At 45.4% G+C, this 26,166-nt stretch overlaps 3 protein-coding genes across 4 annotated transcripts; 1 reads left to right on the top strand and 2 right to left on the bottom strand.

Annotated features, from left to right (window-relative positions):
* Positions 1 to 714: 714 nt before the first annotated feature.
* Positions 715 to 7,585, bottom strand: zgc:101744 (Receptor expression-enhancing protein 6-like). The gene is made up of 6 exons (XM_053844314.1): positions 7,253 to 7,585; positions 7,047 to 7,189; positions 2,583 to 2,676; positions 1,746 to 1,884; positions 1,190 to 1,358; positions 715 to 1,116 (listed from the first exon to the last, which is right to left on the bottom strand). The coding sequence occupies exons 2-6, from the start codon at positions 7,159 to 7,161 to the stop codon at positions 1,079 to 1,081; spliced, it is 555 nt and encodes a 184-aa protein (XP_053700289.1). The 5' UTR covers positions 7,162 to 7,189; positions 7,253 to 7,585; the 3' UTR covers positions 715 to 1,078.
* Positions 7,586 to 9,345: 1,760 nt separating this feature from the next.
* Positions 9,346 to 17,898, top strand: slc1a8b (solute carrier family 1 member 8b). Its single transcript, XM_053844307.1, has 11 exons — positions 9,346 to 9,643; positions 10,949 to 11,028; positions 12,672 to 12,887; positions 14,725 to 14,767; positions 14,844 to 15,057; positions 15,639 to 15,738; positions 16,012 to 16,245; positions 16,302 to 16,496; positions 16,556 to 16,690; positions 16,758 to 16,914; positions 17,447 to 17,898. The coding sequence occupies exons 1-11, from the start codon at positions 9,479 to 9,481 to the stop codon at positions 17,591 to 17,593; spliced, it is 1,686 nt and encodes a 561-aa protein (XP_053700282.1). The 5' UTR covers positions 9,346 to 9,478; the 3' UTR covers positions 17,594 to 17,898.
* A 1,212-nt stretch (positions 17,899 to 19,110) lies between these two features.
* Positions 19,111 to 26,055, bottom strand: elavl1a (ELAV like RNA binding protein 1a). Of its 2 annotated transcripts, none has more exons than XM_053844312.1 (7): positions 25,689 to 26,055; positions 24,600 to 24,659; positions 22,750 to 22,942; positions 22,322 to 22,425; positions 21,204 to 21,357; positions 20,842 to 21,067; positions 19,111 to 20,254 (listed from the first exon to the last, which is right to left on the bottom strand). In XM_053844312.1, exons 2-7 carry the CDS (start codon positions 24,633 to 24,635, stop codon positions 19,930 to 19,932), a joined length of 1,038 nt encoding a protein of 345 aa, XP_053700287.1. In that variant the 5' UTR covers positions 24,636 to 24,659; positions 25,689 to 26,055; the 3' UTR covers positions 19,111 to 19,929. The 2 variants fall into 2 exon arrangements, with proteins under 2 accessions (XP_053700287.1, XP_053700286.1); XM_053844311.1 differs by having other exon boundaries at positions 21,195 to 21,357; positions 25,689 to 26,054.
* Between the last annotated feature and the right edge of the window lie 111 nt (positions 26,056 to 26,166).

The following is a 26,166-nucleotide window of genomic DNA, read 5'->3' on the forward strand; positions in this document are numbered from 1 at the left end:
AGCTCAAACTAAGATTGAAGTATCATCAGAATACCTTAAACAAAAATGTATGAATAAAAAAAAACTTTATTAAAAATAAATTAAATATGATTAAAATGCAAGTAATATTGAAACTAGTGAAAAATAATTGCGATAAATCACAACAAAATGAACTACAAACTTCTTGTAAAAGCAAACGTTTTCAGCACTTAATCTGTCTGGGTGTTACAAGAACTGGGATTCTAAATGTAGTTCTAGAAACCTGACTCAAGTTGAACACCCACTGATGTTGTCTGGTTCTAAGACGCTTTCTTCGTCCGTCAGTTTTTGCAGATAAAATTCGTAAACGTTTGCAGCAACCCTCTCATGAAGCCTGTCACCACTGTTAACAGACAGGGCATTTAATGTACTTTGATATTCAGTCTTTGATGACTGATATCGGTCGAGACAACAGCGGCACATGCCACCCACAGCTTTATCAGTTACAGTATTTCTGGACAGTAGCTTTTATTTCGGCAGGGCTCACGTCTGTGCAGCTTTTTATTTTTAGTCAGTTCAAACTCACCAGGGAGCACCGGAGGAGCTGGAGATTGAAGACGAGCCCGTCTCAGATGAGACAGAAAACCATTACTGGGATCAGTGGAGCGAGCAAGCGCAATACAGCTCAAGTAAAATCCAATTCCCCAGTTTGTGACGGGGCAGAAGACACAGAAACAGTGGCGCAGGACACTAAGCCTCGTTCGGTTCCAGTTTTATTATTTTACCACAGTGAGGTGATGAATCAGGACATGATCAAAGACAAGACGGTTAAAAAGAGTGAGAATCATCCCGCCGGTTGAGCAGTGTGTGAGTGAAGTTTCAGAACAACAGTGATGTAAAAACTTGAGTCACAGTGAAAGTGTTAAAATCCAAGGATGCTCTACGGCGAGCGCAGAGCTCCATCTCCAGTTCTCTTCATGAATGGAAGCCTCCAGTGTTGCCAGCACTTCTTTCTTCTCCTTCCATCTTCTCACAGTTTCACAAACAGCATGGCTTCATCCTCGTGTCCATAGATAGTCAATAAAAAGGTAAGACAAACTCATTCATGTGAATCAACCTTTTACTTGCTCTTGTCATGGTTCAGCGCTGTGTTGAGAGCTGGTGAGGACAAAGATGGCGAAACTGTTATTTCAGGATCCCCGCGCGTGAGAGATCTCGCTCGGACACTCACCCTCCTTGGTGACCGTCTCAGTCACGCTCTTAGCCTTGGCGCTCAGATCGTTGACCATGTTGTCCATGGCGGCCTGGTGTTTTAGGAAGAACGGCCGGATGACGCGGCGGTACAGAATTTCAGAGCCGTTCCACCTCACAGGAGCCATGCACCAGATCAGGAAGACGCACTGAGAGAAGACATCGCATTCATGATTCGTTCATCAAAACCCAAAACCTGAAGTTGTTTTAACTTGAGATCATTGGCAGAGAGATCAGAGAGTTTTGTTACTTCACAATATATATATATATATATATATATATATATATAATAATTTTTTTTTTTTTAAATAACATTAAGAAAAACAGTAAAGAGCTCCGATACACCAGGGTCTTTTCGAAAATACAAATTGAGATGGTGAGCTCCAACTATTTTTTTCCTCTTCATTTTTCTTTTTAATTTTTCATCAAATATCGCGTTTCACTCCTCCACTCTTGCAATACATATTGTCCACTAGAGTGCAATGTTTCTCCTAAAAATCAATCTCTCGCGCCATTGAGGTAAACTGAACACCAACCTTGCCAGCATAGTAAAAGGGGAACCAGAAGAGGAAGATGTCGGAGAAAGCTTCCACCAGGCTGAATAGTCCATAGACCACCCAGTAAGTGAGCCACTGCGTGTCGTCGTCCTTCACGCTGCTCTCGATGGCCTTGATGCTGTAGACACACAACAAGACTCAGTGGGCAGAAGATGTGGCCTACAACCTTTAACAAGGAATAGCAACATGCACAAGGCTGTGGATGGACGTTCACTGAAGCAAACAAGCACGGACATAAGAGTTTTACTGGCCCAAACATTATATACCTTAAGAAGGTTGAGGAAGTGCATATTATCGTTTCATAAAATAGATTTTTTTGAAACTGTCATACCCCTGGAGAGCCTTCAAATACACAAGCACTTCTGAATACAGTTTACTATCATTTGATAAACACTGCTCTAAATCAGTGTGACCCAGGGGCCAAACGTGGCCCTCATGAGCGCATTTTTTTTATTATTCCAATACTAGTTTGCTTGTAAATATGCTTAAAGTTCTTATTTAAATTAAACTTAATTTTCCCTCAGAATATTTGACTGTATAAATAAAGAAATACAAGTATAAGCAAATGACAATTTTGGCTTATTTCTCTAAAGACAGTTCCACTTGTTACTTTGTGCATCACATAAAGGCTTTTCCTTCAAACCACAGAATACAATCTGTGCCATAAGGGAAGTGAATTGCCACCTCTGATGTAAATGACCTGTCATGTTCCTTCGGCACTGCAGTTTCCCTCCCGGAATGTTGCTCCAGATTGGAAAGGTTTGAGGCACAGATTGCCATTGTCAGACGTGAATCCACACGTAACCTGATACCTACGAGAAGTAAGCTGGGTAGAGGAAGCCGATCAGGTTGCACAGCAGAGACGCACCAAATCCAAACAGGAGGTAGAGCCCAACCACGGCGAGAGCACCTGCAGCAGCGGGGGGAGGAGAGCAGGAAGGGTAAGGTGACAGTCATCAAACAAGTCACGGTGTTGTCAAGTGGGTGCGCCTGACAGCAGGATGTCTGCCGAAACCAGAAGCAGGATCTGGAGGAGCGCCTAAAAACACAACACAGTCCTCACTAGGCTCCCAGCAGAGGGCCTGCAAGAGGCCTCCTGACCCCTGCGGTCATGTAACCCTCTCACACTGACTTCCTGTTGAGGCGAGCGGCGACTTGCATCAAACCTCAGTGCTCACTTGAACAGTGATAAAAAAAAAAAACCCAGCAGGATTAAGATATTTTAATGACCTGAATTTGCAGCATTATTGACCTAATGACTGACTAATATTTGGTTAGCTGTTAGCAAAGCACGGCCGTCGCCAGACTTTCTGGACGTATTTAAACAGCAGGACAATCGGCACGACATGTTTACTTTAGGCTGCTGAGGACAGTGACGGACAGCCACAGTCACATCAGGCCACCGCACCATTTGGATGTGGAGCAGAACCAAAACATCCCAACAACTTCTCTAAAATGGGCCACAAACTGGAAGAACGGGTGCTAGGAGTCAGAACGGTAAACATTTGCAGAGCACAAGTTCGAGTCAGCAAAGGCAAAAAGTTGTTCAAGTCTGTTGTTGAACCACAAACTGGGGCCCCACGGAGCATCAGGTCACTCAGAGACCTGCCACACCGAGGATCGCCAGAGTGAATGATGAATGAATGAATTTTTGACTGGTATCCATGTAGACGCATTATTACTATCAAACATGGGCGGCCAGGAATACAAGGTGATGAATATTTGAATAATAATGAGTCACCTTTAAAACTCTAAAATGCCTCTGATGCTGAGGGGAGGGTCCATTCCAGTGGAGCAGGGGCTCCAGTGCCGCGATTTCAATGTAACACTCAGCAGTCAATAAAACATTTAAAAAGTTTTAAAAGTCACTGAGTAGACTTTTCATTTAAATGTAAAATAAATGAAGATCATTGCATCTTTTAAATCTAAAATAAAAGTCTTTCACAGTACTTTGTTTATCAAACGTTCCCCCAGCTACAGACTGAGAGAGAGATTAATATATAAATAATAAACAGGAACATAGTTGTTCCACAATTCTCCTACATGGAGTCATCATTGGAGTCAAGGTCCACAGCAGATGTTATCAGTGCTTACAACTGCATTAATATCTGTGGCAAAATGAATGGGCACAGGTCAGGCAGCTTTCCATCTAAGGTCTGACTTGAGTCCAAAGGGTTGCATTTCTCCAACTGAAACCTGTCTTGCGTGAGGAAACATCTACTGATGACCTATAGGGGGCAGCACTGTTCATTTGCGACACAAAAAGATGAAGAGGAGAAGCAGCAGTGTCAGAGTAGTTCTCAAGTCCATGTTTGTGAGTGACTTCATGGACTCTTTTTCTTAAGTTTCTACAATACTTAACCTCTCCTGCATTTTTCTAAGTTCCCTAAAAAACTGTTTTACAGTCCTATCTGTCATTTTAGTTTCCTTCTATGCATAAACGCAGTGGGAACTAGCTTATTTCCTCTCCGTGTTTGTGTCTTTAGCGGTACAAAAGAGGCACAAATCTCTACCTGAAAAGCAGAAATCGTCCCTCAGATATGAAGCCATAAAAGGTCATACTCTGACACAACCATGCAAAAGGTTGTTTATAACAGTGTCATATCCCGGCCCACTCCCTGATTAGACGCTATCATCCAACATGTTTATTTAATGATTCATATCGCGCATTATTACTCTCCTGAAGGTGAGAAACAGCAGGTCAGGTGACTGCTGGAACACGCCTAAGGCTGCTAACACTGAAGCTAACAGTGCTAGCCGCTGAGAATTCTGTAAAGTCCCGCCAAAAAGAATTAGTCCTGAAACAGTATTGAAACCCAGTATGGCCCCAAAACAGCCAGCCAACAGAACCATGGAGGACTCGGGGCACCCGAAAAACAGACCCAACTCCAGATCACACACAAAAAAAGTCTTATTCCCAGGTGTTTTCAAGAAGTGCTCAGTACTACGTCCATGCCAAATAACTGAGAAGGTTGTGGTACACAGTCTGTGGCAACAGTTGGCGTCGTGATGCTCTCGCGAAGGCAAAGGGACAACGATAAGTTGGTTGGAGCCGACAAAACGACTAAAAAAGTAGGTCCACCGAGTGGGGGTGAATCAACATGGCGAATCAGGGAGACAGCATTGTAGCCCTTTATCGCTAGCAGATGTCTATTATAGCAACAAACAACAAAAGAGTTGGGTCCACCAGGTCCTTCAGAGGAGCCATCACCTTGGTGAGTCATGAATGTTAGCGAACACTTCCTGATGATTTCCCTCCATACATCACTACAAAACCTGCACTCCGATTGGTCAACACACCGTAACTTGGCGTCAAGGTCTACATTTTTCAACTTCAGCATTTGCAACGACAACTGTTAGCAAGGCTAAGCAAGAGTGCTAATGCAAACTGTTCCTGTCTAGAAGAAACATACAGGAGAGTTAGCATCGTTCTATTCCCCCAAGTAGTGGCCTGACCAACTGCAGCTCTGGACTCTTCCTGCTGAGGCCTTCAGTGTTGAGGAGGAAACAGGTGTCAAGTCGGGACAAAATCTTATTTCACCAGGCTTCCATTAATACCTGAATAACTTTCAATTACTTCAGGTTCAGTGTTAGCATTATGTTGTCTTTGTGAATTGTTTTATCAAGAACAAACTCCCGAGAGTTGAAGCAAGAGCGACAAATACATGTCAGTAAACACTCCACCCGTCAGCCGTAACAACACGGTGAGTGCCAGGTTGTGCTGACCGAGCGTGAGTGGATTTCCTCCAGGACACACAGAAAACCAGCCTGCTGACTGCAGATGACCATTATTTTATATGTGTAGTGAAACAGCAAGAAAGTGCGAGTCTAGATGCGACAGTCTACACGCGATCGGAACACACTGCTAGACACTTCCTCCTTTATCGCCAGCCTGTGGTTGCCAACATCAGATGCAGCCGAGTGTCTGAATGTAGGTCAACTTGATTAACATGTTTCCTGTGACTAAGTGGCATCACAGGAGCCGTGCTGGTTCACAACACTGCCTCAGGTATGCTCGCTTCAGACCCAGCAGTGAGGCAGCGGAGACTTGAACATCTTGGTATCTCCTTCCATTGCTGACCTGCACTGGGATATTTCAGGGGGTGATATAAATACTCCGGGGACCAGCTGCTGGCATTTCCAGCTCATTACAGCGTGTATAATGCAGTGACAATGATAGCTTTTGCAGGGGTGGAAAAAAGTTTTTGGAGACTCTTCACGCTTTCAACTGAGTGCAAATGGAAAATTCTTAACTTTGTAGTGTGATGGCTTACATATATATATATATTTTAGCTCAGTTTTGCTGACTTTGATACCAACAATGTTAGAACTGACGTGATGAAACTGTCAAGAAGTTAGTTAGGTTAGTTTCTCTTGTTAAGAACAGATCACTTGTATTTGTTTGTGTCTGTGTAATGCAGTCACACCTGTTGAAACACAAAAGCTGCCAAGTATTTTCATGATAATATTTGAGACTGTCTGAAAACCTTTTCCGCCACAGTATTGGACATGAATTTCTGAAGTTGCTTGTGTGCAGAACGGGACAATATTTGAATTGTTTGTTGACAAGTACATTGACGCAGGAAAACTTGAGCCATATTGAGGCGAAGTGGCAGCATTACATGCTATTAGGGACGGTAAATATGCTACTCATTTATGAAGTTTGATTGACCTAACAGACACGCTGTTAAGAGATCTGGCAGAGAGAGAATGAATATGTGACGTAACAACATTGACTAAGACGTGCAAACCCCCCACACCCACTTTATTGACAAATGCCAGCATATGTCAGCATTAATATTCAAAGTCAAAGTTAAAATGACAATGAACTAGTACACATCTGAGGTTACACAACTCTAAGATTTACTTTACAGCACAACAGTAGAACTACTACTCTACTACTGTCAGTACTAGCTGCATTCCTAAGTGATAAATATATACTTACAAACTGGAAAAACGGAATGGTTACTGAGTAAGTATAGAGCTTGTGGAGGCATTCCAGTTTAATGGAAGCATTTTCTTTGGGTAAACACTCACACCAGCGCAGGATCTGAAGTGAGATTTTAAGGGAATAACAGACGCGTTTTCACTTAACTATTAAGGAAGGCGCGATCAGTGATTGACTGCGTCCCATAGCGAGTGGAACAAACAGTTAACCAGCTCGTGACCAAACAGGATCACGTTGCTGTGTTCCGTTATGGCGCACGGAGGTGTGAGGCGGATGAACTTTGCTTTCCAGCAGGTGCGCGGAACCCGACCGTCCGGGAGGTTTCAACATACCCAAAGCGATTAGTTCTCTCTGAACTCCGGTTTTTTCTTCCAGCGCCGCCAGCTGGTCCGTCACCAGGTTTTTCTCGTGACACATGGCCACGAAGCGGTCCTTTAAATGGCTCATTCTGATGCCGTCCCCGGTCTGACACCGACTGGCAGAAACATAATACACGTCAAAACATGCTGTTGTTGGCGACAGGGTGGTTTTAAGTTACCTTATCTTGGTGAGAAAGTTGCCGGGAAAAGTGCTGCTGCGGCGGCGGCTGACTCGAGCGGAGTGAGTAGACCTGGAGGGGGCGGAGCTTCACGGCTGGGGGTGCTGACCAATCACAGAGATCCGCGGAGTGACGTCTACTGTAGTCGGTGAAAACGGCCGTCAACTTTTCAAAACTAATTTCCTTTTATGATCCGGAATAAGAGGAAGCGCTGAACACAGTACCAACTTTTATAAATAGGTAATGCAAAAACATATGTGTTTGTTATTCCCTTCAGGTTTGTTTCAAAGGTCTTCCAGTCCTTTAAACGTCCTTTTAATATACGAGACGAATGGGAGCAGCCTCCCGCTTTTATTTAACTTTTTCATCTTTAGTTTTCCTTTAGAGGCTTTGAGGATCATATCACGCCTCTGATACAAAATCCCTTTGTTTTTGGTGATGCAGAACAGCCTGTTCATGCAAACGGTGTTTTGTTAGCTCTGAATTATAGGGGTTCTTTTTATATTAGATTCTCTTTACTTATCTCACTGTGGAACATTTGCATACTGTAGTTTAAGTGCAGTTTATAGACAACAGAAAATACAGTAAATACATAAATAAAATGCAATAATGGTGGATATTTTAGAAAGGTTTTTAATCCACCTTTATAGCACCTAAATATATTCCTCGGTTTCAAATCGCTTCTGCGCACAAATGAGCACAAACAAATTTCATAACCTTTGATCGGTGTTAGTTACTAATATGTGGCTTATCAACATCTCAGGAACTTTGATAGTCTACGATTGACAGCATGAAACGGAAGATTTCCACTCAGAAGCCCAACAAATAATGAATGAATGAGGCTCTAAAGAGAGTGATAAAGATGGAGGAGTTTGTGGACTGAGGGTTTCGGTGAAGAAACAAACTGTGTTGCATATTGAGGGCCAGCAGAGGGAACTATAAACTGCAGTACCAGTAGACCGTAAACCGCCTCAGACTCGCCCCTTGATGCCTCAGTCGTGCCCCCGACCTTTGACCCAGACACATTATTTTAACACAACATAACATTTCATAACATTTCAGAATAGAACCCTTCAAATTCAGTAAAGTCAAAGAACACTAGGTGGCGATGTAACCCTTTTTGACCTGCGTTTTAACTGCAGGCTGCACTACATTACATTGGATTTTCATATGAAGATTTTATGGCCAGTTATTTTGCTGCCTTCATCTCAGGACCAGTGAAATGAAAGAGCCGCCTCTGTGCTGCACAGTGATCTATAATCCAGAAGGATGCATTGGAATGCATTGCACTGCAGGAGAACCCACATGAGACACAACTTTTCTTGTATTTCTCTCTTTGCAACAGGCTGTTCAGCGTTTCTGAAGCAGTAAAACTGACTGAGCATGTGCCATTTGTTCCTCAGGGATTTGCTAAAGTGAGGACAATGTCACAGGGATTGGGACAAACCTGACAAACCTCAACACATGTTGGCACATGTTTGAGCTTGGCTCGAGGACGGGATTACAGGTGATTGGATTGTCCGAAGGTGACGTGGACGACATTGTTGCAGAGCAGAGACAAAGGTGGAGTCATCTCCATGGTCATCGCAGACCTGACCATACTGTCAACATCGCTATTCCACTGAACATGTACCGTCTTAATCCTCAGTGGTTCTCAGCCAAACCAGAGCCAGGAATGTGGTGAAAAACACTGCTTCTGTCCCAGTCTCCAGCAGTTCACTGGACATATGCTGGGCTCTCACGGTCGCACCTTTAGCCTCTGGCTTCTGACCTCATCCTATTATACAGATCATCATCGCCGACTCTGACACCACAGCCAATCTAAACTCACCAAAGGAGCGTGTCAAATATTACTGGTAAAAAGGTTATCAATATAGTGTAGTAGTCTGTTTTAATATATGTTTGTTTGGAAGCATGAGGAGGAGAGGAAGAACTTCCCTGAAATAATTGACGGTAACCTCTGGTGGACTGAGATGTCTTTGGTCCATAAGCTGGGCGGCAGCGGAGGAAGACCTGTGTTGCATGGGATCTGGATAATCCGTTTAGGGAAACCTTTGGCTTCATCAGTCAATGCTTCCTCTCTCAGACTGGATGAGCAGCTCAGAGTGACAGAGGGCCAAGACTCCATCAGACTCTCTCCATCCTCCTCACTTCTCGGGACAAAGGGTGTCTTGCTTGACACTGGTTGCTCAAGGAGGAGGGGGTCCCGACCCGGCGAAGACCACCATGGATTGGATGAGAAAGTCGATCCAGAGCCTGCTGCCGGCCAAACTCAGGGCGTACGTGAAGGACTACTGCAAGAGGAACGGCCTGCTGACCCTCTCGGTGTTCGCGGTGCTGACGGGATGTGTGCTCGGATTCTTGCTCCGGACCCTCAACCTGTCCACCCAGGTACACGCGCACGCCACACTCTAACCCTAGAGGTCATCTTGAACTGTTGTGCTGCAACATGGATCTCTTTCTTTGGACACCAGCTCGTGACCTTCCATCAGTCAGACTCCATCTATACGTTAGATATGTACATTGTTATTCTCAGTGTAGCCAGCGTCTTGGCCCCGCTGCTGAAGCCAGGCGCTCTGAGGAGCTTGCGTCACTGTGATGTAAGATGCTCTAAACACAGCAGATAATTGAGGCGCAGCTTAACCGATGATCACTGAGGACAGCAGGAGAACGTTCATCAATAATAACTTTAGGCTCCAAGCTTCCACCGTTTCATTCTCACTTTACCTGCTGCTTTCAAGGTGTTTCTTTCAATAGCTTCAGTCCTATACTGGACGAGAGAGATTAACTTAATCTTCATCTGTTTGTTACACTTGAAATACGTGACTAAAATTGTTCCTGCATCAAACAAGACATCCTGTATGTGCAGCTTGGCGGTTCACCTGCCCAGGGGCCCCTCAGTAAGGCATCCTTTCCTTTGAGTGAAGTGACAGGGGCGGACCAGGGAATGTTTTTAGGGGCCACGTTATATGTTGTTACTGTTGTGAGGGACCATCAAGATGAAGTTGGGAGGACAGAAGAGATGGTCTTAACCTGAAGTTTCGGTTTCACATTTGAACATACAAAAACCTGTAGTGAAACAGTGCACTGTCCTAAGATGCAACACAGAGCTGTACACTCTATTCAGAGCAGGCATGAGCTGATCTTATGCGACAAACAGTCCGCAAACTTGTGCTGCTAATATGGATGCTTTTAAAAAGAATGTGAATACCTACTTCTCGACACCCCCAGTTCTCAGTATTGGGACACAATTCTGGCCTGAAGTGCTTCAACCTCTTCTCTTCTTCTCTTGAAGCGTGAAGTCACCTTGCTGTTTGATCACTAAAATATCACATTGTTCCGGGGTCAAGTGAGTGTAAAGAAGCTCGGTTGACCTTTGACCTTTTCCCATCAGAATCATCTGTGTCAAACCAGGCAACATTTACAACACATGATAAGTAAACAGATTGACATTGTGAATGAGTCAAACCTGAAAAATCTGTTGCATGTTGTTGACATCACACTTCACATGTATGTCAGACCAGTGGAGGGTCCAGCATGCAGATGATGATGGACTTCATGTTCACATCTGAATAGGATCTTGCTGGTCCTGTTCACGTGTGTGAAACTTTATTTATCAAAGCAGAACAAGTGGAGCGAGTGTTTCTCTTTCAAGACCACCCCGACGCTGAAATCTGTGGCGTGTTTCTCCTGCAGGCCAAGATCTACTTCTCCTTCCCCGGTGAGCTGCTGATGAGGATGTTGAAGATGTTGATTCTGCCTCTTATCACGTCCAGGTGAGAGAAGTGAACCCAGCATGACCATACTGTGACCTGTGAAGAGCAGTGTTGAGGCTGTGCAGCTCCACAGGATCTTTCTGTCAGTCATTCACCTGGAAGCTTCCAGATGCAGGTGGAAGTGACTCTGTTGAAAGATGGGGTGCACGTCAGCAGAGCAGTGGAGGAGGACTGTTTGGAAGCTAACCACAGAGATGCTTCATGCTAGGATTAGCCTGCAGCAGTTAAAATGGAGACTGACTGTCACAGGCTGTTGGGTGACTTGTGTGCAGCTGCGACTTGGAAGGTGTTGAGCACGGTACCTTCAGCATGCACTGGGGCGATTTGCAGCCGAGTGTGAAGCGGCCGGGATGAGGATCAGTACCTCCAAGTCTGAGGCCATGGTTCTCGACCGGAATAAGGTGGTTTGCTCTCTCCGGGTCGGTGGAGAGTTCTTGTCCCAAGTGGTGGAGTTCAAGTATCTCGGGGTCTTGATCTCGAGTGAGGTTAAAAGGGGAGCGTGAGATTGACAGACGGGTTGATGCGTCGCTGTATCGGACCATCATGGAGGGAGCTGAGTCACAAGACGAAGCTCTGGATTTACCGATCGATCTACGTTCCCACCCTCACCTATGGTCACGAGCTTTGGGTAATGACCGAAAGGATGAGATCGCGGATACAAGCGGCTGAGATGAGTTTCCTCTGCAGGGTGGCTGGGCACACCCTTAGAGATAGGGTGAGGAGTTCGGTCATCCGGGAGGAGCTCGGGGTGGAGCCGCTGCTCCTCCACATCGAGAGGAACCAGCTGAGGTGGCTCGGGCATCTGATCTGGGTGCCCCCTGGACGCCTCCCTTTGGAGGTGTTCTGGGCATGTCCTACCAGGAGGAGACCCCGGGGAAGACCCAGGACTCGCTGGAGAGATTATGTCTCTGGTCTGACCTGGGAACACCTCGGGATCCCCCGGGAAGAGCTGGAGGAGGTTTGTGCGGATCGGGAAGTTTGGGCTTCCCTGCTCCGAATGCTGCCTCCGCGACCCGGATAAGCGGCAGAAGAAGGTGAAGGTGAAGGAGAATCAGAATCAAATTTATTGCCATGGTCAGTGGGGATCCCACCAACTAGGAAAGTACTTTGGAATAATGTGCAGTCAAAAATAAAAACTAAAATAAAATAAAATAAAATAACAAAGGTTGATCACAAATTCAACAGTCTGACGGCCGAGGGAAAGAAGCTGTTCCTGTGACGGGAGGTTCTGGTCTGGATGGACCGTAGCCTCCTGCCAGAGGGAAGAGGAACAAACAGTCCATGATCAGGGTGAGAAGGGTCGGCTCTGATCCCACCAATTCACCAATGCAATTCGTCTTGATAATGTGTGACAACTTTGGAAGAAAATAATGTTGCTGCACAGTTGAATTATGCAAATAACAACTGTGTAACTCTGCCGTCCTGTGGACCTCCTGCTGTACTCGGCCCTTCAGTACCAAAGTCAGTTTGGTGTTTGGCTTGTTTCATTCCAAAGGGTTTTAACTTGATTGTAGTGATAAAATGATCCAGTGTGTCTCATGAATATAATAAGCTCTACTTTGAGTCTCTGCTGATGGTGGAGCTCCGCACACCTGAAGCTATTCGCTTCATAGCAGCACTAAAACAAATGTGTGACTCTCCAGTTTAATGTCCGGCCTGTCCGCCATGGACACGAAGGCGAGCGGCCGGCTGGGAGTCCTGACCATCACCTACTACCTGTGGACGACGTTCATCGCGGTCATCGTCGGCATCGTGCTGGTCCTCATCATCCATCCTGGGACGGGCTCAGAGAAGGAAGGTCACCACGCCAGCTCTGGACCAGTGATGACGTCTGCAGACGCCCTCCTGGATCTGATCAGGTGAGTGAGGAAGCATCTGCCCGCTGATCTCCCTCTCATCTTCAACTTCACCTGACAATGACCTCCACTCAGCACTGAAGCTCTCAGCACTGGATTAAAACGTACTTAAAACAATGACTACTGAAGAGCTCCGCTCATATTTGGAGTACTGGGGGCTACTGATCATGAACATGAGAGAGAGATGCACAACCACATTCTAACTCTCACACAACAACAACCACACAACCTGCCTAAAGGGACACACACAGTACCACATGCACCTACTCTCTTTGTACACACACACACCAGAACATGAAGAACTTTACAACACACATTGTGGGATTACACAAACACAAATTCTAACTGTTTACACCCACATTTTAAAAACAAACTCCTCTTTACTCTATAATGGCAGAAAAAGTGAAAATACACAAGCAATTTTCTCAACTCCAGTGAGCATCCAGCTAGTCTCTCTGGACCTTCTCTGTCTCTGCTAGACCAGAGGTGTCTATGAGCCTTCTATGAGCAGAAGGTTGCCAGTTCAAATCCCAGTGAGGTCATCACTGTGGGTCTCTGAAGCTGGTCTGCCTTGGCAATGCTACCTCCACTGTTTCACCACACAGTCTTGCCACGACAGTTGTGAGTAGCCGAGCGGACTCCACGAAGACGAGCCCACATGCACATCACATGCACAGCACATGTACACCAGTGCCTCATTTAAGTGAGGGCAATAAATCTGGTGCATTCCTGGAAAAACATGGCGTGTGTGAGAGTGCGCATGCGCTGGTCCAGCATGCTCATTCATGTGCCAGATTAACCATATAATGCCCTTGACTTTAATCTGGTTACTCAACAGACCAAGATCAGTGTGTGTCTGCAGCTCAGAGCAGAAGATCCTCCGTCTTACGTGTCTAAAGTGTCCGGTACACCACCACTGACGTATGGGGCTTAAATACACCGGCCATTCTCACTCTCCCTGTCACTCTGAATCAGTTCCATGTCCGACTCAGCCCACCTGTGAGTCAGCGTGTGGCGACTGTTGCACCAAAGAGGGTCATTCTTGAGGAGACATTTTTCCACTCTCCTCCATGAAGACTGTCACTGCCCACTCTTCCATAGTTTCCCCTGCTGTGGCCAACATGGCCGACAAAATGACTCCTTTGTGTCGGCTAACTCACAATAAAAGCTCAGGATGGGTTTGAAAACTCCCCTCAGTTTGAGACCATCATTTTAGTTGCTATTTCAGATGTTTCACAGGAGAATGTACTACCATGTCAAACTCGAGGCTCGGGGGCCAAATCCGGCCCCCAACTCATTTTTGTGTCCCTTGAGATGGTTTGGCTCAGGGATGCTAACTATCATACAGAAACTTGGTGAGAAGTAAGGCCAGTTATCCACAGTACTCTTTTGATCTCCACCAGTGTCACCACTCTGTGACTTCCTTCAACGTCTCTCTATTAATGTTGAGGGGTCAGGTGACACCCTTTTAAGACCCCAGAATACCTAAGGGTTCCTCTAACTATGGACACATTTGCATGACAGCCTCCTGCATGTACTCATAACTCACAATGGAGGACTGTAATATCAATATAAACAAGGAGGAAACTTGTGTTTAAAAATGTTTTCCTCTCAGTGAGTTCATTGTAAAGAACATCAAGCAAACTAGTCAAATTGAGAAACAGCATCGTGAACATCAGGTGGTTCTTGACATGAGCTGTTTTTCTGACTTGTCAGAGGATAGTCGTCTATGAGAAGATGTGCACCACTGGTCCAGCTCAAATATTGTTCACTCTCAGACAGAAAGATGAAGCTCATGCAGCGCTGACAAACCACCATTCAAATCCAATCCTCTCCACAGGAACATGATCCCCTCCAACCTGATCGAAGCCACGTTCCAGCAGGTCAGTGAACGCACCGTTGTTCGTTCAAGTGTTGGTTTCTTTCTTCCTCACCGACTCCTGTTTGCCGTCGCCGCAGTATCGAACAGACCTGGTTCCCATCGTGCAGTCCTCCAACGTCAAGGAGTCGCAGGCCAACTACGTGTACGTGATGCCGGACTACCACAACCCCCGGCTGGGACACCCCGTCTTCCTGGAGATCACGCCGGCCCCGGACATCAAGTACAAGATCGTGCCCAGCACCAGCAAGGGCATGAACGTTCTGGGCATCGTCATCTTCTCCGCCACCATGGGTGAGAACATCCCACACTGACCTCAATGTGACATGGCATGACGAATAAGCATCTCTCAAGCGGGTTCCACCACGCTGCACCCACCTGCGGGTTGGACCTTCGTATGATAGTTGTGAACAACAAACCTTCAACGAACCGTTTCATATCTACACTGTCAACGTTTTTCTGAAGCAGTCAAGCGCCATAAAAGAGCCAACACACGCTCCATGTTTGGTCCCCCTTTGGTCGCTCATGCGGCTTCAAATGGAACAGACTGTGTTTTGGAAAATCGATGACCAATGACTTTGTTAAAGTCAATTCAAGGTCGCATTGATCTGCGGATGCTACGTTCGAATCATTCATTTTTGAGGGTGTTTTCATGAGGTGATTTATCATCCAGCATATTGAAAAACACAGTCATGCATGTTTGCTGTGTAGTTTCCAGCAGTTTTCCAGAAAAACATAATAAAAAAAGAGACATTTCTGAGCAAGAAAACGCCAATATTATTCTGTTTATACCAGCATTGCTGTCCATCTTCCTGTTTAGTCTCTCTGGAGTAGTGCGCTGTACCAGATTAGGTAATCTGAACGTGTGTTCTCAGGCTTGCTGCTGGGGAAGATGGGAGAACGTGGAGCTCCTCTGGTCAACGTGTGTCAGTGCATCAACGAGTGCGTCATGAAGATCATTAACGCGGCCATGTGGTGCGTTTGCCCTCTCTCTCTGACACACACACACTCACTGTCACACACTCGAAGGGCTGGTTGCTCCTAAAAAAGGACAGACTGCGGGAGCAGAGCCGGATTATTTCTAAAAGTGAAGCTGACACAGCAGCTCAGTGGCACCTCAGGTGTCTCTGTCCTGCCAGTGGATTACGCTGCAGTGAATGAGCGAGGAAGCTCAGTTTAATGGTGTTAGAGAAGGCAGCAAACACACGACACGCCTGATCAAACACCGCGGCCCTCTGACCCGCACAGGTACTTCCCCTTCGGCATCGTCTTCCTGGTGGCCGGGAAGATCCTGGACATGCACGACCCGGCCCACCTCGGCGAGAAGCTGGGCATGTACTTCATCACGGTGCTGTCGGGGCTCTTCGTCCACGGCCTGGTCCTGCTGCCTTCCTTCTACTTCTTCTTCACTCGCAAGAACCCGTTCCCCTTCATCCGGGGGCTTCTTCAGGCGCTGGTCATCGCGCTGGCCACCTCGTCCAGGTGGGTCACCTGCTGGTCAGAAGGTGGCAGAGCTTCAGCTCCATGTTTGTCTGCAGCTCCGCCACCCTGCCCATCACCATGAAGTGTCTGCTGGAGAACTGCGGCGTGGACAGACAGATCGCCCGCTTCGTTCTGCCCGTGGGAGCGACCATCAACATGGACGGGACGGCCTTGTACGAGGCGGTGGCCGCCATCTTCATCGCGCAGGTCAACGAGTACGACCTTGACTTCGGCCAGCTGGTGACCATCAGGTGGGTGTTAGCTCAGGCCCATCCGTGTCACGCTCCACCTGACTCCTCCCCTGCAATAGCATCACCGCCACGGCGGCAAGCATCGGGGCAGCAGGGATCCCCCAGGCCGGCCTGGTTACCATGGTGATCGTGCTGACCTCCGTGGGGCTACCGCCGGCCGACATCTCCCTGATCGTGGCCATCGACTGGGTCCTGTAAGTGCCGCCCGTGGAGCCGTCACTTCTGCTGAAGGCGGAGAAAGACTGTGGTGGTTCTCCTCAGGGATCGCTTCAGGACCATGATCAACGTTCTGGGCGACGCCTTGGCGGCTGGGATCATGGCGCACATATGCAGGAAGGACTTTGAGAAGGCAGCCACGATGGCAGTGGCTGGAGTCACCACCCCGGTCCCTTCTACCAACAGACGAGGAAGTCAGCGGGTACAGTGCAACAACATCACTGTCAACAACTTCATACGCAATATGACTTTTGTGGATTAAATTCATAACGTAGTAATAGAATAGGAATAAATACAGTAGTTATAAGAACCTCAAACAATAGAAATAAAATAGGAATAGAAAGTAATAATAAACAGGGATTGTTTTCCAAAATATTTTCAATTTGAAGGTCAAATATACTCCCAAATATAAAGTTTAGATAAAGTTTAAATGGAATAAAGTTTAGTTATATAGGTCCTATAAATAGTTACAAGGCGCTTGACATAAACAGAATTAATCGTGCAGTAAACTTTTATTATTTTGTAATTATTATCATTCACAATATTAAAAAAAACAAATCTATTGTACAACAGGATTTTGAATATATATATATATATATATATATATATATATATATAATGTGTAACTAGAAAAGCCAGATAGTGACCTGACCTCACTGACCTGATCAAATCTCACCACATTAATGTATAAACAGGACTGGAACTTATTTTGGACCCTCTGTCCTTCCCTTCAGAGAGACACGGTCATCTCCTTTGGCAACCAGAGTGTGGCGCTGTCGGACGCTCCTCTGATGGCGCACCGCTGCGACTACGTTTTTGAGGTGGACGGAGACAACGTTCTGGAGCGGCCCATGGCCTGCTACAACCTCTGCCAAGTGTGATGCAGCGAACAGTGCACCGGACTTACTTGAACAGAGAGGGCGCCACTGAGTCGACGGTTGGTGGGCTTCAGTGCGACATGCTGCAATCTCCCAAGTGACCGCAGGAGGCCACTGAACTGCCCGGGCAGATGCACCTGTGCCATCCCCGACGCACGAGCTGCATCACCAGTGGTTGGTAATCGAACTTCAAGTCTCCAGGTTTGAACTTCTGCTTGCCTTAATCAGGTCGCTGGTTTGAGAACTGGAAACACTTGAAATTCTACTCTGTAGGACGTTTTTAGCAGTATTGTACCGAGAACTTCAGCCTGGACAGACGATTGTTTTTATACAACTGATTTTACTGTTCATGTCTTCATGTTTCTTAATAAAACGGCTCGCAAATACGCTCATGACGTCACGCACACTTGTATCTCTAACCTTGTGGGGACTGTCCAGAACACATGGCTAATCTTAACCAGGGCACAGAACCAAAGTGACAGTTATTTTGAAGTCTTCATCCTCAAACTGAGGCTAAAACTTATGGGGTCTGGCAAAAGGGTCCTAACATGGGGGTGTTTTACCAATGATTGGTCCCCACAAGAATAGATAAACCAATCCACCACACACACCAAGCTCTGGTCGAAGAGTCCACAGCCATTTCTCATCAAATTCCACGCACAATTTGCCTGTTCTCTGACATCAAGTCCATAAAAACACATCAAAACCCTCAACAGTAAAAGGCTCATTGCAGTTATTTATATAGTATTCCTGTCCAAGTACTCCAAACATTTACTTGATCAACAACATATACTGCTTAACTGACACTGATTCAAACATTTTTTTTGGCAGAAACAGGCTTCCAAAGCTGCGAACACCACGAGTTAAATCAAAAGCCTCGAAAGAAAGTCAAAAGACCAACTTTATTGAAACAACATGAGGACATTTGACGGCTAACAGAACAGCACAAACACTTCAGGAGGCATTAATAAATATCTGCTGCCTTCCACCGCTCACTTATAATTTAAGGCAGATGACACGTGTATGAAAAGAACAGATGAAGTGACGACAGTAGAAAAGTGAAAATTATCAAACAAACTTGAAGCTGCTCCAGACAAAATATTGCACAGAACGATGGACTCGACACAGAAACACGCCCCAACGGTCCGAAATCTGTGATGAACTTTAAACTGGGTGAGATTTAGAGAAGGATGTGAACGTTCATGGGCTGCGCACGATCGTATGGAGGACTCTTTCTTTAAAGAGTTAAAGAGCAATTGTGTGTTGAATCGGCCGTGAGAGAAGTAACTGCTGTGCGGTGTTCAGGTGTAGACTCTGATCGTGTGTTGCAGGCCACTTCACACTGGCTTTCAAATGCATCTGACAAAAGTTTTTTTTAAATAACTTCCTCCAGTTTCCTCCTGATTCGTGAAAGATGCACTAGCTGCATCCGCTCCCAACTATTTTGCCTGTTCCAAGCCCAACCTGGAAAATTAACATGGAAAAAAAAAAAAAAAGACACAAAAGAAAAACTCAAAACCTTCAGCAAAACAAAAGATTTAATAATCATTTCAAATCAAAACAAGCAAAACAAGACAAAGAAAAAAAAACAACCAACTCAAACGAAAAGATTTAACAAAACAAAATGAAATTTATTAGTTTGAAATCAAAACAAGCAAAAAGAAAGAAAAAGAAAATCCGTCGTTACAAAGGCCAAACTTCGAGATGAGCACTCGATAAAACAAACCTGTGGTCGCCAGAACTTAAAAACAGCCTTTAAAACAAAAGTCTGACGGAGCAGCTCAGCACTTCACCAAAAAGAACCTCAGTACCTCTCATGGGGGAAAAAAAAACAAAAAACCTGAATAAAACTTGTCAGTTCAGGAAAGAAATTCTGGGCCTGTTTTTGGTCCACTCTCCTTGCCAGAGCGCACGGGACCTGCTGCTCTGACCGTCCTGCTCTAAAAGAAGAAATCGGCTTTGTTGAGATTTGAAAGTGCTTTGCTCTCAAGACAATGATTGGTGTCATCAGTGCGTGGCCACTGAATTATAATTTAAGGCATCTACGTCTATGCGCTTCTCAGGACTACAGGCTGCTGTCGCAGATCCTCCCCAGCAGGTGGCGCACGTCCAGAGCGGCCTCCTCCCAGTGAAACATATGAGAGGACAGCAATCTTAGTTACGTTGTAACTTCAACATATTTGCTTCAACCGTCGAGTCTTTTTAAAACTGAAGCCAACACAAGATAAAAAACGAATGGGGACAAAAACAATGATGAACCTTTTCTAGACACTTAGCCTAAACGTGATATCAGATCTGCTCCAGCTCCCGGCCTCAGGACCTGCCGACGGCTCGGCCGTCTACTTGTGGCCCTTGTTGGTTTTGAAGGACACCTGCAGAGTCTTGTCTCCGACTCTGTAACCGTTGAGGCTGGCGATGGCCATGGCGGCCTCGTCGTAATTCGTCATGGTAACGAAGCCGAAGCCCTTGCACTTGTTGGTGTTGAAGTCACGGATCACCTTGACGTTGGTGACGGCGCCGAAGGGCCCGAACATCTGCCACAGGAAGTTCTCGTCAGCTTCCTGGGCCAGGTTGTAGATGAAGATGCACCAGCCGGAATTGGTGCTCCCGGGGACCCCGACACCTCCCATCCCACCCATGTGATCCACGCCCATGGGGGAGAACCTGGACAAACAGAAGAGCCAATGAGACAGCTGTGACTGGAGAAGTCCGGAACAAAATCCACCTCCAAGTCCAGGGTTTCCTGCAGCTCCATAAACTGCTTAGCATCAAGACTGTGAGTCAGTAACACTGTCGTCAACACTGTCGTCAACACTGCCGTCAACACTGCCTCCATGATTCCCACCAAGCATGGGCAACACCTTCTTTGGTGTTTCACTCACAAAGGTTTTGAATGCCTCTTTTTTCATCCATATATTCTAGTATTATTCATAAGGCAGCAGGTCATGTGAACTTTCCCAACGATAGTAAGAAACAGACACTGGGGTAAGCCTTGTTGAGACAAACAACTATATATAAAGGACAGTCACATCCCTTTTCATTCATGTCTGCTTCACTGGACTGAAAGGCTGCATGTTTCTGTAGGACTTAACTGCAGACATGATTTTGATGTTGCAGCTTCTCTCAAAGACAGTGAGCTGAAGTGAAGAACCACCATGATTGGGAGCAACAGACTGGTTGTACCTGCAGTTCTGAATGTTGTCTCTGCTTAACACCCACATTCAACACTAAAACTTGCAGACTTCGCTCACCTGAACCTCTGAGTCTGGTGGTGCAAGGGTCCGCCGAAGCGCCGGGGCGGAGCATGGTAAATCGGGGGGGCTACTTGGGCGTTCTTCATTTGGTTTGGATTCCCGGCGAACTTGACCGTGATTGGCTCGGCGGCGCCCGGAGGCTTCTGACCGTTCAGCTGATTGACAGCTTCTTCTGCCTCGGCCCGCTTGTCGAAGCGGATGAAGGCGACGCCCCGGGAGATCCCTGGAACAAAGGTAGGGGGGTTACCACACTGACTGCTTGGCGACAGCAGCTCAAAAGCGATGGGAAGAGTCAAAGATTCTTATCTGCAAGTGGAGAGAATTGTGGAAAAAGCAAGGAAGTCATTCACCTGTCATACCTGTTGTCTGATCAACAAGTACCCGAGAATTTATGATGCGGCCAAAGCGCGAAAACATGTCTTCCACGTCCTTCTGGGTCATGGACCTGGGCAGACCACTGATATACAGGTTGGCATCTTTAATCATGTCAGAACTGGGCCGCGCATAGGAAACCTGGCAACAAGAGGCAACAGCAGACCCATTTCAGTTTGGGAAAGACACAAAAGCTCCCTGACACACACACACACACACAGACACACAAATAAAATGGAAAATACATCAACAAGGCTCAAGTTAAACTTCAAAATCTTTTGAAAATATCGAGGGATTTAGACTTTATGACTAGGGGTGGTGACGGGGAACAGCTGTCCTACCCTGCATGCTGCGATTAACGGTATGGTCACGAAAGTATTGATATTTCTCATCAATTAAATAGGGCACTTCAGACTCTAGTCGAGCCACGGTCTATCGTACATTGACAAGACTATGGCTCTGTTATGCGCAACAACCAACAGAAAAACCAAGCGGTGTGAGGAGAGTGCTGAGGATAATTATAAATAAATGCACTTTTAATGAATGTCATAGAAACCATTGGTAGTTACTGAACCATTAAGTCAGTGCAGGCCTGTCACAATAATGGATATGGACGATATAGACTCAAATTATAACACATAAATGAACATTATTTTCAGAACAAATGAACCACTAATCTAAAATTTTCAAATGCAATCCCAAATTTCTTATCAGTACAATAAGTGAACTTTTAAATAGCTTCAATAAAACAAAACAAAGATTTAATGGATCCACACTTTCTGTGAGTGGAGGCGGGGCTACACACATAACTGTAGCTGATGCTCAAATATGAAAGTGTGAAATGGGTTGTGATGTATTGGTAAGGAATTATTTTGTAATACATGGATTATCGCTGCTTTGTGATAATATCCACCTATTGTGTGAGGTATCCCGTGATTCCCACCCACCCCAGGGAATATATCAACAAATTAACTTGACCAAAGCAAGTCTTTTTAAGAGGCCTCGGGGTGATGAAATGTACTAGCTAGCTGGGTGACAGCACAGGAGCCACAAGAGTTATCACATCTTTGCTTTGAGAATTGTAGAACACCTGGTAGCACGTTACCTTGATAGTTTTGGACTGTAGCCTTAGTCCATTCAGAGTACTGATAGCTCTTTCTGCATCACTAGGGTTAAGATAGTTAACAAATCCGTACCCTAAACTGTGGCCTAGAGAAAAAAAAGGAAAACAACAAAATAAAACAAAAAAAATTGTATAGTTAAAAAAATTCTGCAAACAAATAAACATATTAAAAACAAAACAAAACATTGCATGGTTTCCTGAAAAGAAGCAGAGTCAACCATTTTAACTATTTGGTACAAAGAAAATCCAAATTTAAGATGTCTTGAAAACAACATTTAAAGACCCTATACAGTTGGGGGCAAAAAAGAACTGATAAACATCAAAATCACTCCATTCTAAATCAAATTTACTTCACACTGGTGTGTGGTTCTGGAGGATCAAAGAACAGAGAACTTCAGCTGGGATCTTACCCGCCAGTCTGTCACGGATCAGCTTGGCGGAATCCACCTCCCCAATGCTGCTGAAGAGGCTTCGCAGCTCGTCCTGGGACATGGTCTGGGGCAGGTAGTTCACTATAAGATTGGTTTTGGCGTCTCTGGCCTCATCTCCACCCATGTGATCGTCGTAACCGTTCGACATGTTGTACAGCTCCTGGTGCTCACCCTGGAAAGGACGACGTGAGGGTAGGTTAATGTTATATTTGTTGGTCTTTGCAGCCTCATACATTCATGCTTTGACCTTCCCAATGAACAAACCCCCCACTGAGCATAGCTCTTCAGTTAGGTTTCTTATGGTGTATAAAAACACCCAACAAATGAACCTGCAATACATGCAGAGACACTTCAACACATGAGATTATGACTCAGATGAAGCAAAGGATTGTGGGAGTCTGACTATTTGTGTGACACAAACATCTAAGAGTTGTCAGTTTAGTTTAATTAGACTGCCTCTGAATAGGCGCTGCCAGCCAAGCTTGTCATGGGACACATTACAGCGTTGTCTTGCATCAGTCAGTCAGTAAACTAACACCTTTATATAAGCCTTTTCATTCAGACTCGACGTAAGAAGTTAGACATGAAATAAAGGGCAGCACAACTTCATATTGGAAACTATATTGGTAGTTTATAAAGCAAATGGATTATCTTGTCCTCGCACGGCTTCACAGGCCTGACAGTGGTCAATAGATTTTGGCACTGATTCATTAAAACGTCGATAACCAGGAGCGCGGGTTGGATTATAATGGGCATGTGGGATAACTGCTGGTGGCTGATATGGAAGCCAGCCAGAAAAGAAGGATGCAGCCAAGCGATTGAGCGGACAGAGGTCCATTCATCTAAGAGAGAGGTCGGGATTGTGTATTCTTGTGGCGAGGGCGAGGAGCCTGCAGAGGATGAATGAACGTCTTATGTTGAACTGAAACAAGAGCCAAGCTGGAGGAACTGGCTTGAATGACATTGTTGATTGTTGCTGACTTTGTATTTTGACTGTTATAGTGTTATTGGAAGACTATAATCTTAAATTGGACTTGTGATGTATTGTCTCCCATTGGCAAGATATGTTGGGATTTGGACAGCACGTTTGCCTTCATTGATCCAAGCCACATGTACCGGACGGTAGTGCAGGGAACTCATTGCTCTTTATCAAAAAAGAAAATCTTCAATAATTTTCCGTGGAAGACCTTGACTTCACGTCCACTTCTTATACAGTATACTTTTAAAAGGCATTCCAAAATGTGACTCATGATCCAAATCCATTTTCCATATCAAATAGAGATGAAAACAAAATTCCAAACTTTTCAAGGCATTTTGAAACCTTGCCAATCATTGTGTGCTTTCAAAACTGATCATAACAGAGCACACGTTAAAAGAATGCGACATTGCTTTTGCTGTCGTCATTCGGAACAATACAGTCAACATTACAGACACCAAACATTGACCATAACAAAAAATCATTTAGAAGTATAAACTTGACAATGACTGGTGCTTCCCCATAGTTGACGTGGGTGCAGACATTTGAGTGCTACTGGCATTAAATATACACTATAATAAAGGAGATCTCGTTGACAGGTGACAAAATACAGGATGGCAACAACATGAATCATGAGACAGGTTTCATTAAAATCTATTATGGTTATTTCAATCATCGGAGACTAAAACTGCTATGCCACTTTGACAGAGCTCCATTTTTTTATCCAAACCTCTCCCAAAAATAAGTCACAAAAAGAGCAACACATTTTGTGTCGTAACATAATCCACTGGTGAGGCAACCCCGGATACTGAACAAAATGTTAAGACTAAAATTGCCAGACTACAGTACTCACTTTCATGTACTTAAAGTGTCCTCGACGAACTGCCATGAAGGCACTTCACTGCTCTGGAGGCTGCAGAGACAGAAACATAGAAACCAATGAATCCTTGATTTAGCAACACAAGCTAAGACAATTTGAGCTGTTCCTCCGCTTTATTCTCTCATGGCAAATAATCTCCTATGTTGTTTGCAGCTGACTCATTCACCAGCACACACTACAAAGCGTCGTACATAACAGAGGTGCTGCTGCAAAACGCCCCATTCATAAAGATGGGCTGCAGTCTTCTCCAGAATGAGAAGGGAACTCAGGAGTGACCCACAATCAGCTGGGGGGTGGAGATAGCTCCATGTTGTGTTGAAGCTTAAATGGTCAGGGGGGGTTTTCATTGAGCAGTATGTGTTGTTAGTTTGGAGATAGGTATAATGCGCCAAGCATTTTTTAATACCTCCAGTGACCTAATGTTTTGGTATTGGACCTCAAACAGTTGGTGATGGATACAGGCCTGCAGGCAATGCTCAATTCAAAGAGACCTTAGAACAGTACATGCGACCTGGACGTAGCACAACAACCTAACGACTGAAATTTTCACAAAATGTTGGGGGCTTTGTGAGGCGGGTTTGTGGAAAAATTAGAATATATCTCGCATAAACAAGGGTATAAAGGTATATGTTTTGTTTAATTGCACCAACGACTTCATTATAGCATTTAAATGATTAAAAAAAACATTGTAGCGCAAGTTAGCTGCAGAAATAACACATGTTTTCCCCGAACCATGCAGAAATCTTCACCTACCGTGGGTTGGTAGAAACATGCCCGAGTGCACAGACTACGAAGCATTAGCATTAGCACCATGCAAAGCGAACGAGAACTGGCGCCATGCGCAATTTCTGAGAGTGAAATTACTCAAGACACGTCGGCTAACAAACAATGATGCATTTTTGTTTGGCCTGTCCTGCAAAGAGCCTGGAGCGAGAGGTTTATTTGCATAAACGCGCTGGAAGCACAGCGGCCTGCTAGCAGCGGCTAGCCGATGTTAGCGAGCGGACTGCGGCGTTTACGTACTTCCGTTCTGCATTCAACGGGGCGCTGCTCAATTCTTACCAGCTTATTGGAGTAAGAGGTGCTTTCTACCCTCCTCTCCGGCGTTCTTCTTAGTGACGGAGACCCCTTCCCTCCAAGCTGGGCTCGCGTCGCGGAGCTGCGGCTGTGAGTACAGTAGTGAGCAGCGGACAGTGGCTCGCGCTGTGACCAGACCACACCCACTTCTGAGGACACGCCTCTGCAGCCAAAGGTTGGGCGTGGTATCAGCGACCTTCTGCTACTGTTGACTCCCAACACATATTTTTGTTTTACATTAATACGTGCGATTGATCTGATCAGTTATTGGTTTGCGGCGCGATGTAAAGCGATTTGAGTTTATTTTTAATGTTGAATTGCTTTTACAACATGGGTAGTTCTATGCGTTTATTTTAGGACAAGCAAGACTCTTAATATAACTTCGAATAATGGTCTTTTGTTATTAATTCTTTATTACAGAAGTGTCCTTTTATGTTCCGTGCAATGCTGCCATTCTGATGAC

Source organism: Synchiropus splendidus, chromosome 16, assembly GCF_027744825.2.
Source record: "Synchiropus splendidus isolate RoL2022-P1 chromosome 16, RoL_Sspl_1.0, whole genome shotgun sequence".
NCBI lineage: Eukaryota > Metazoa > Chordata > Actinopteri > Syngnathiformes > Callionymidae > Synchiropus > Synchiropus splendidus.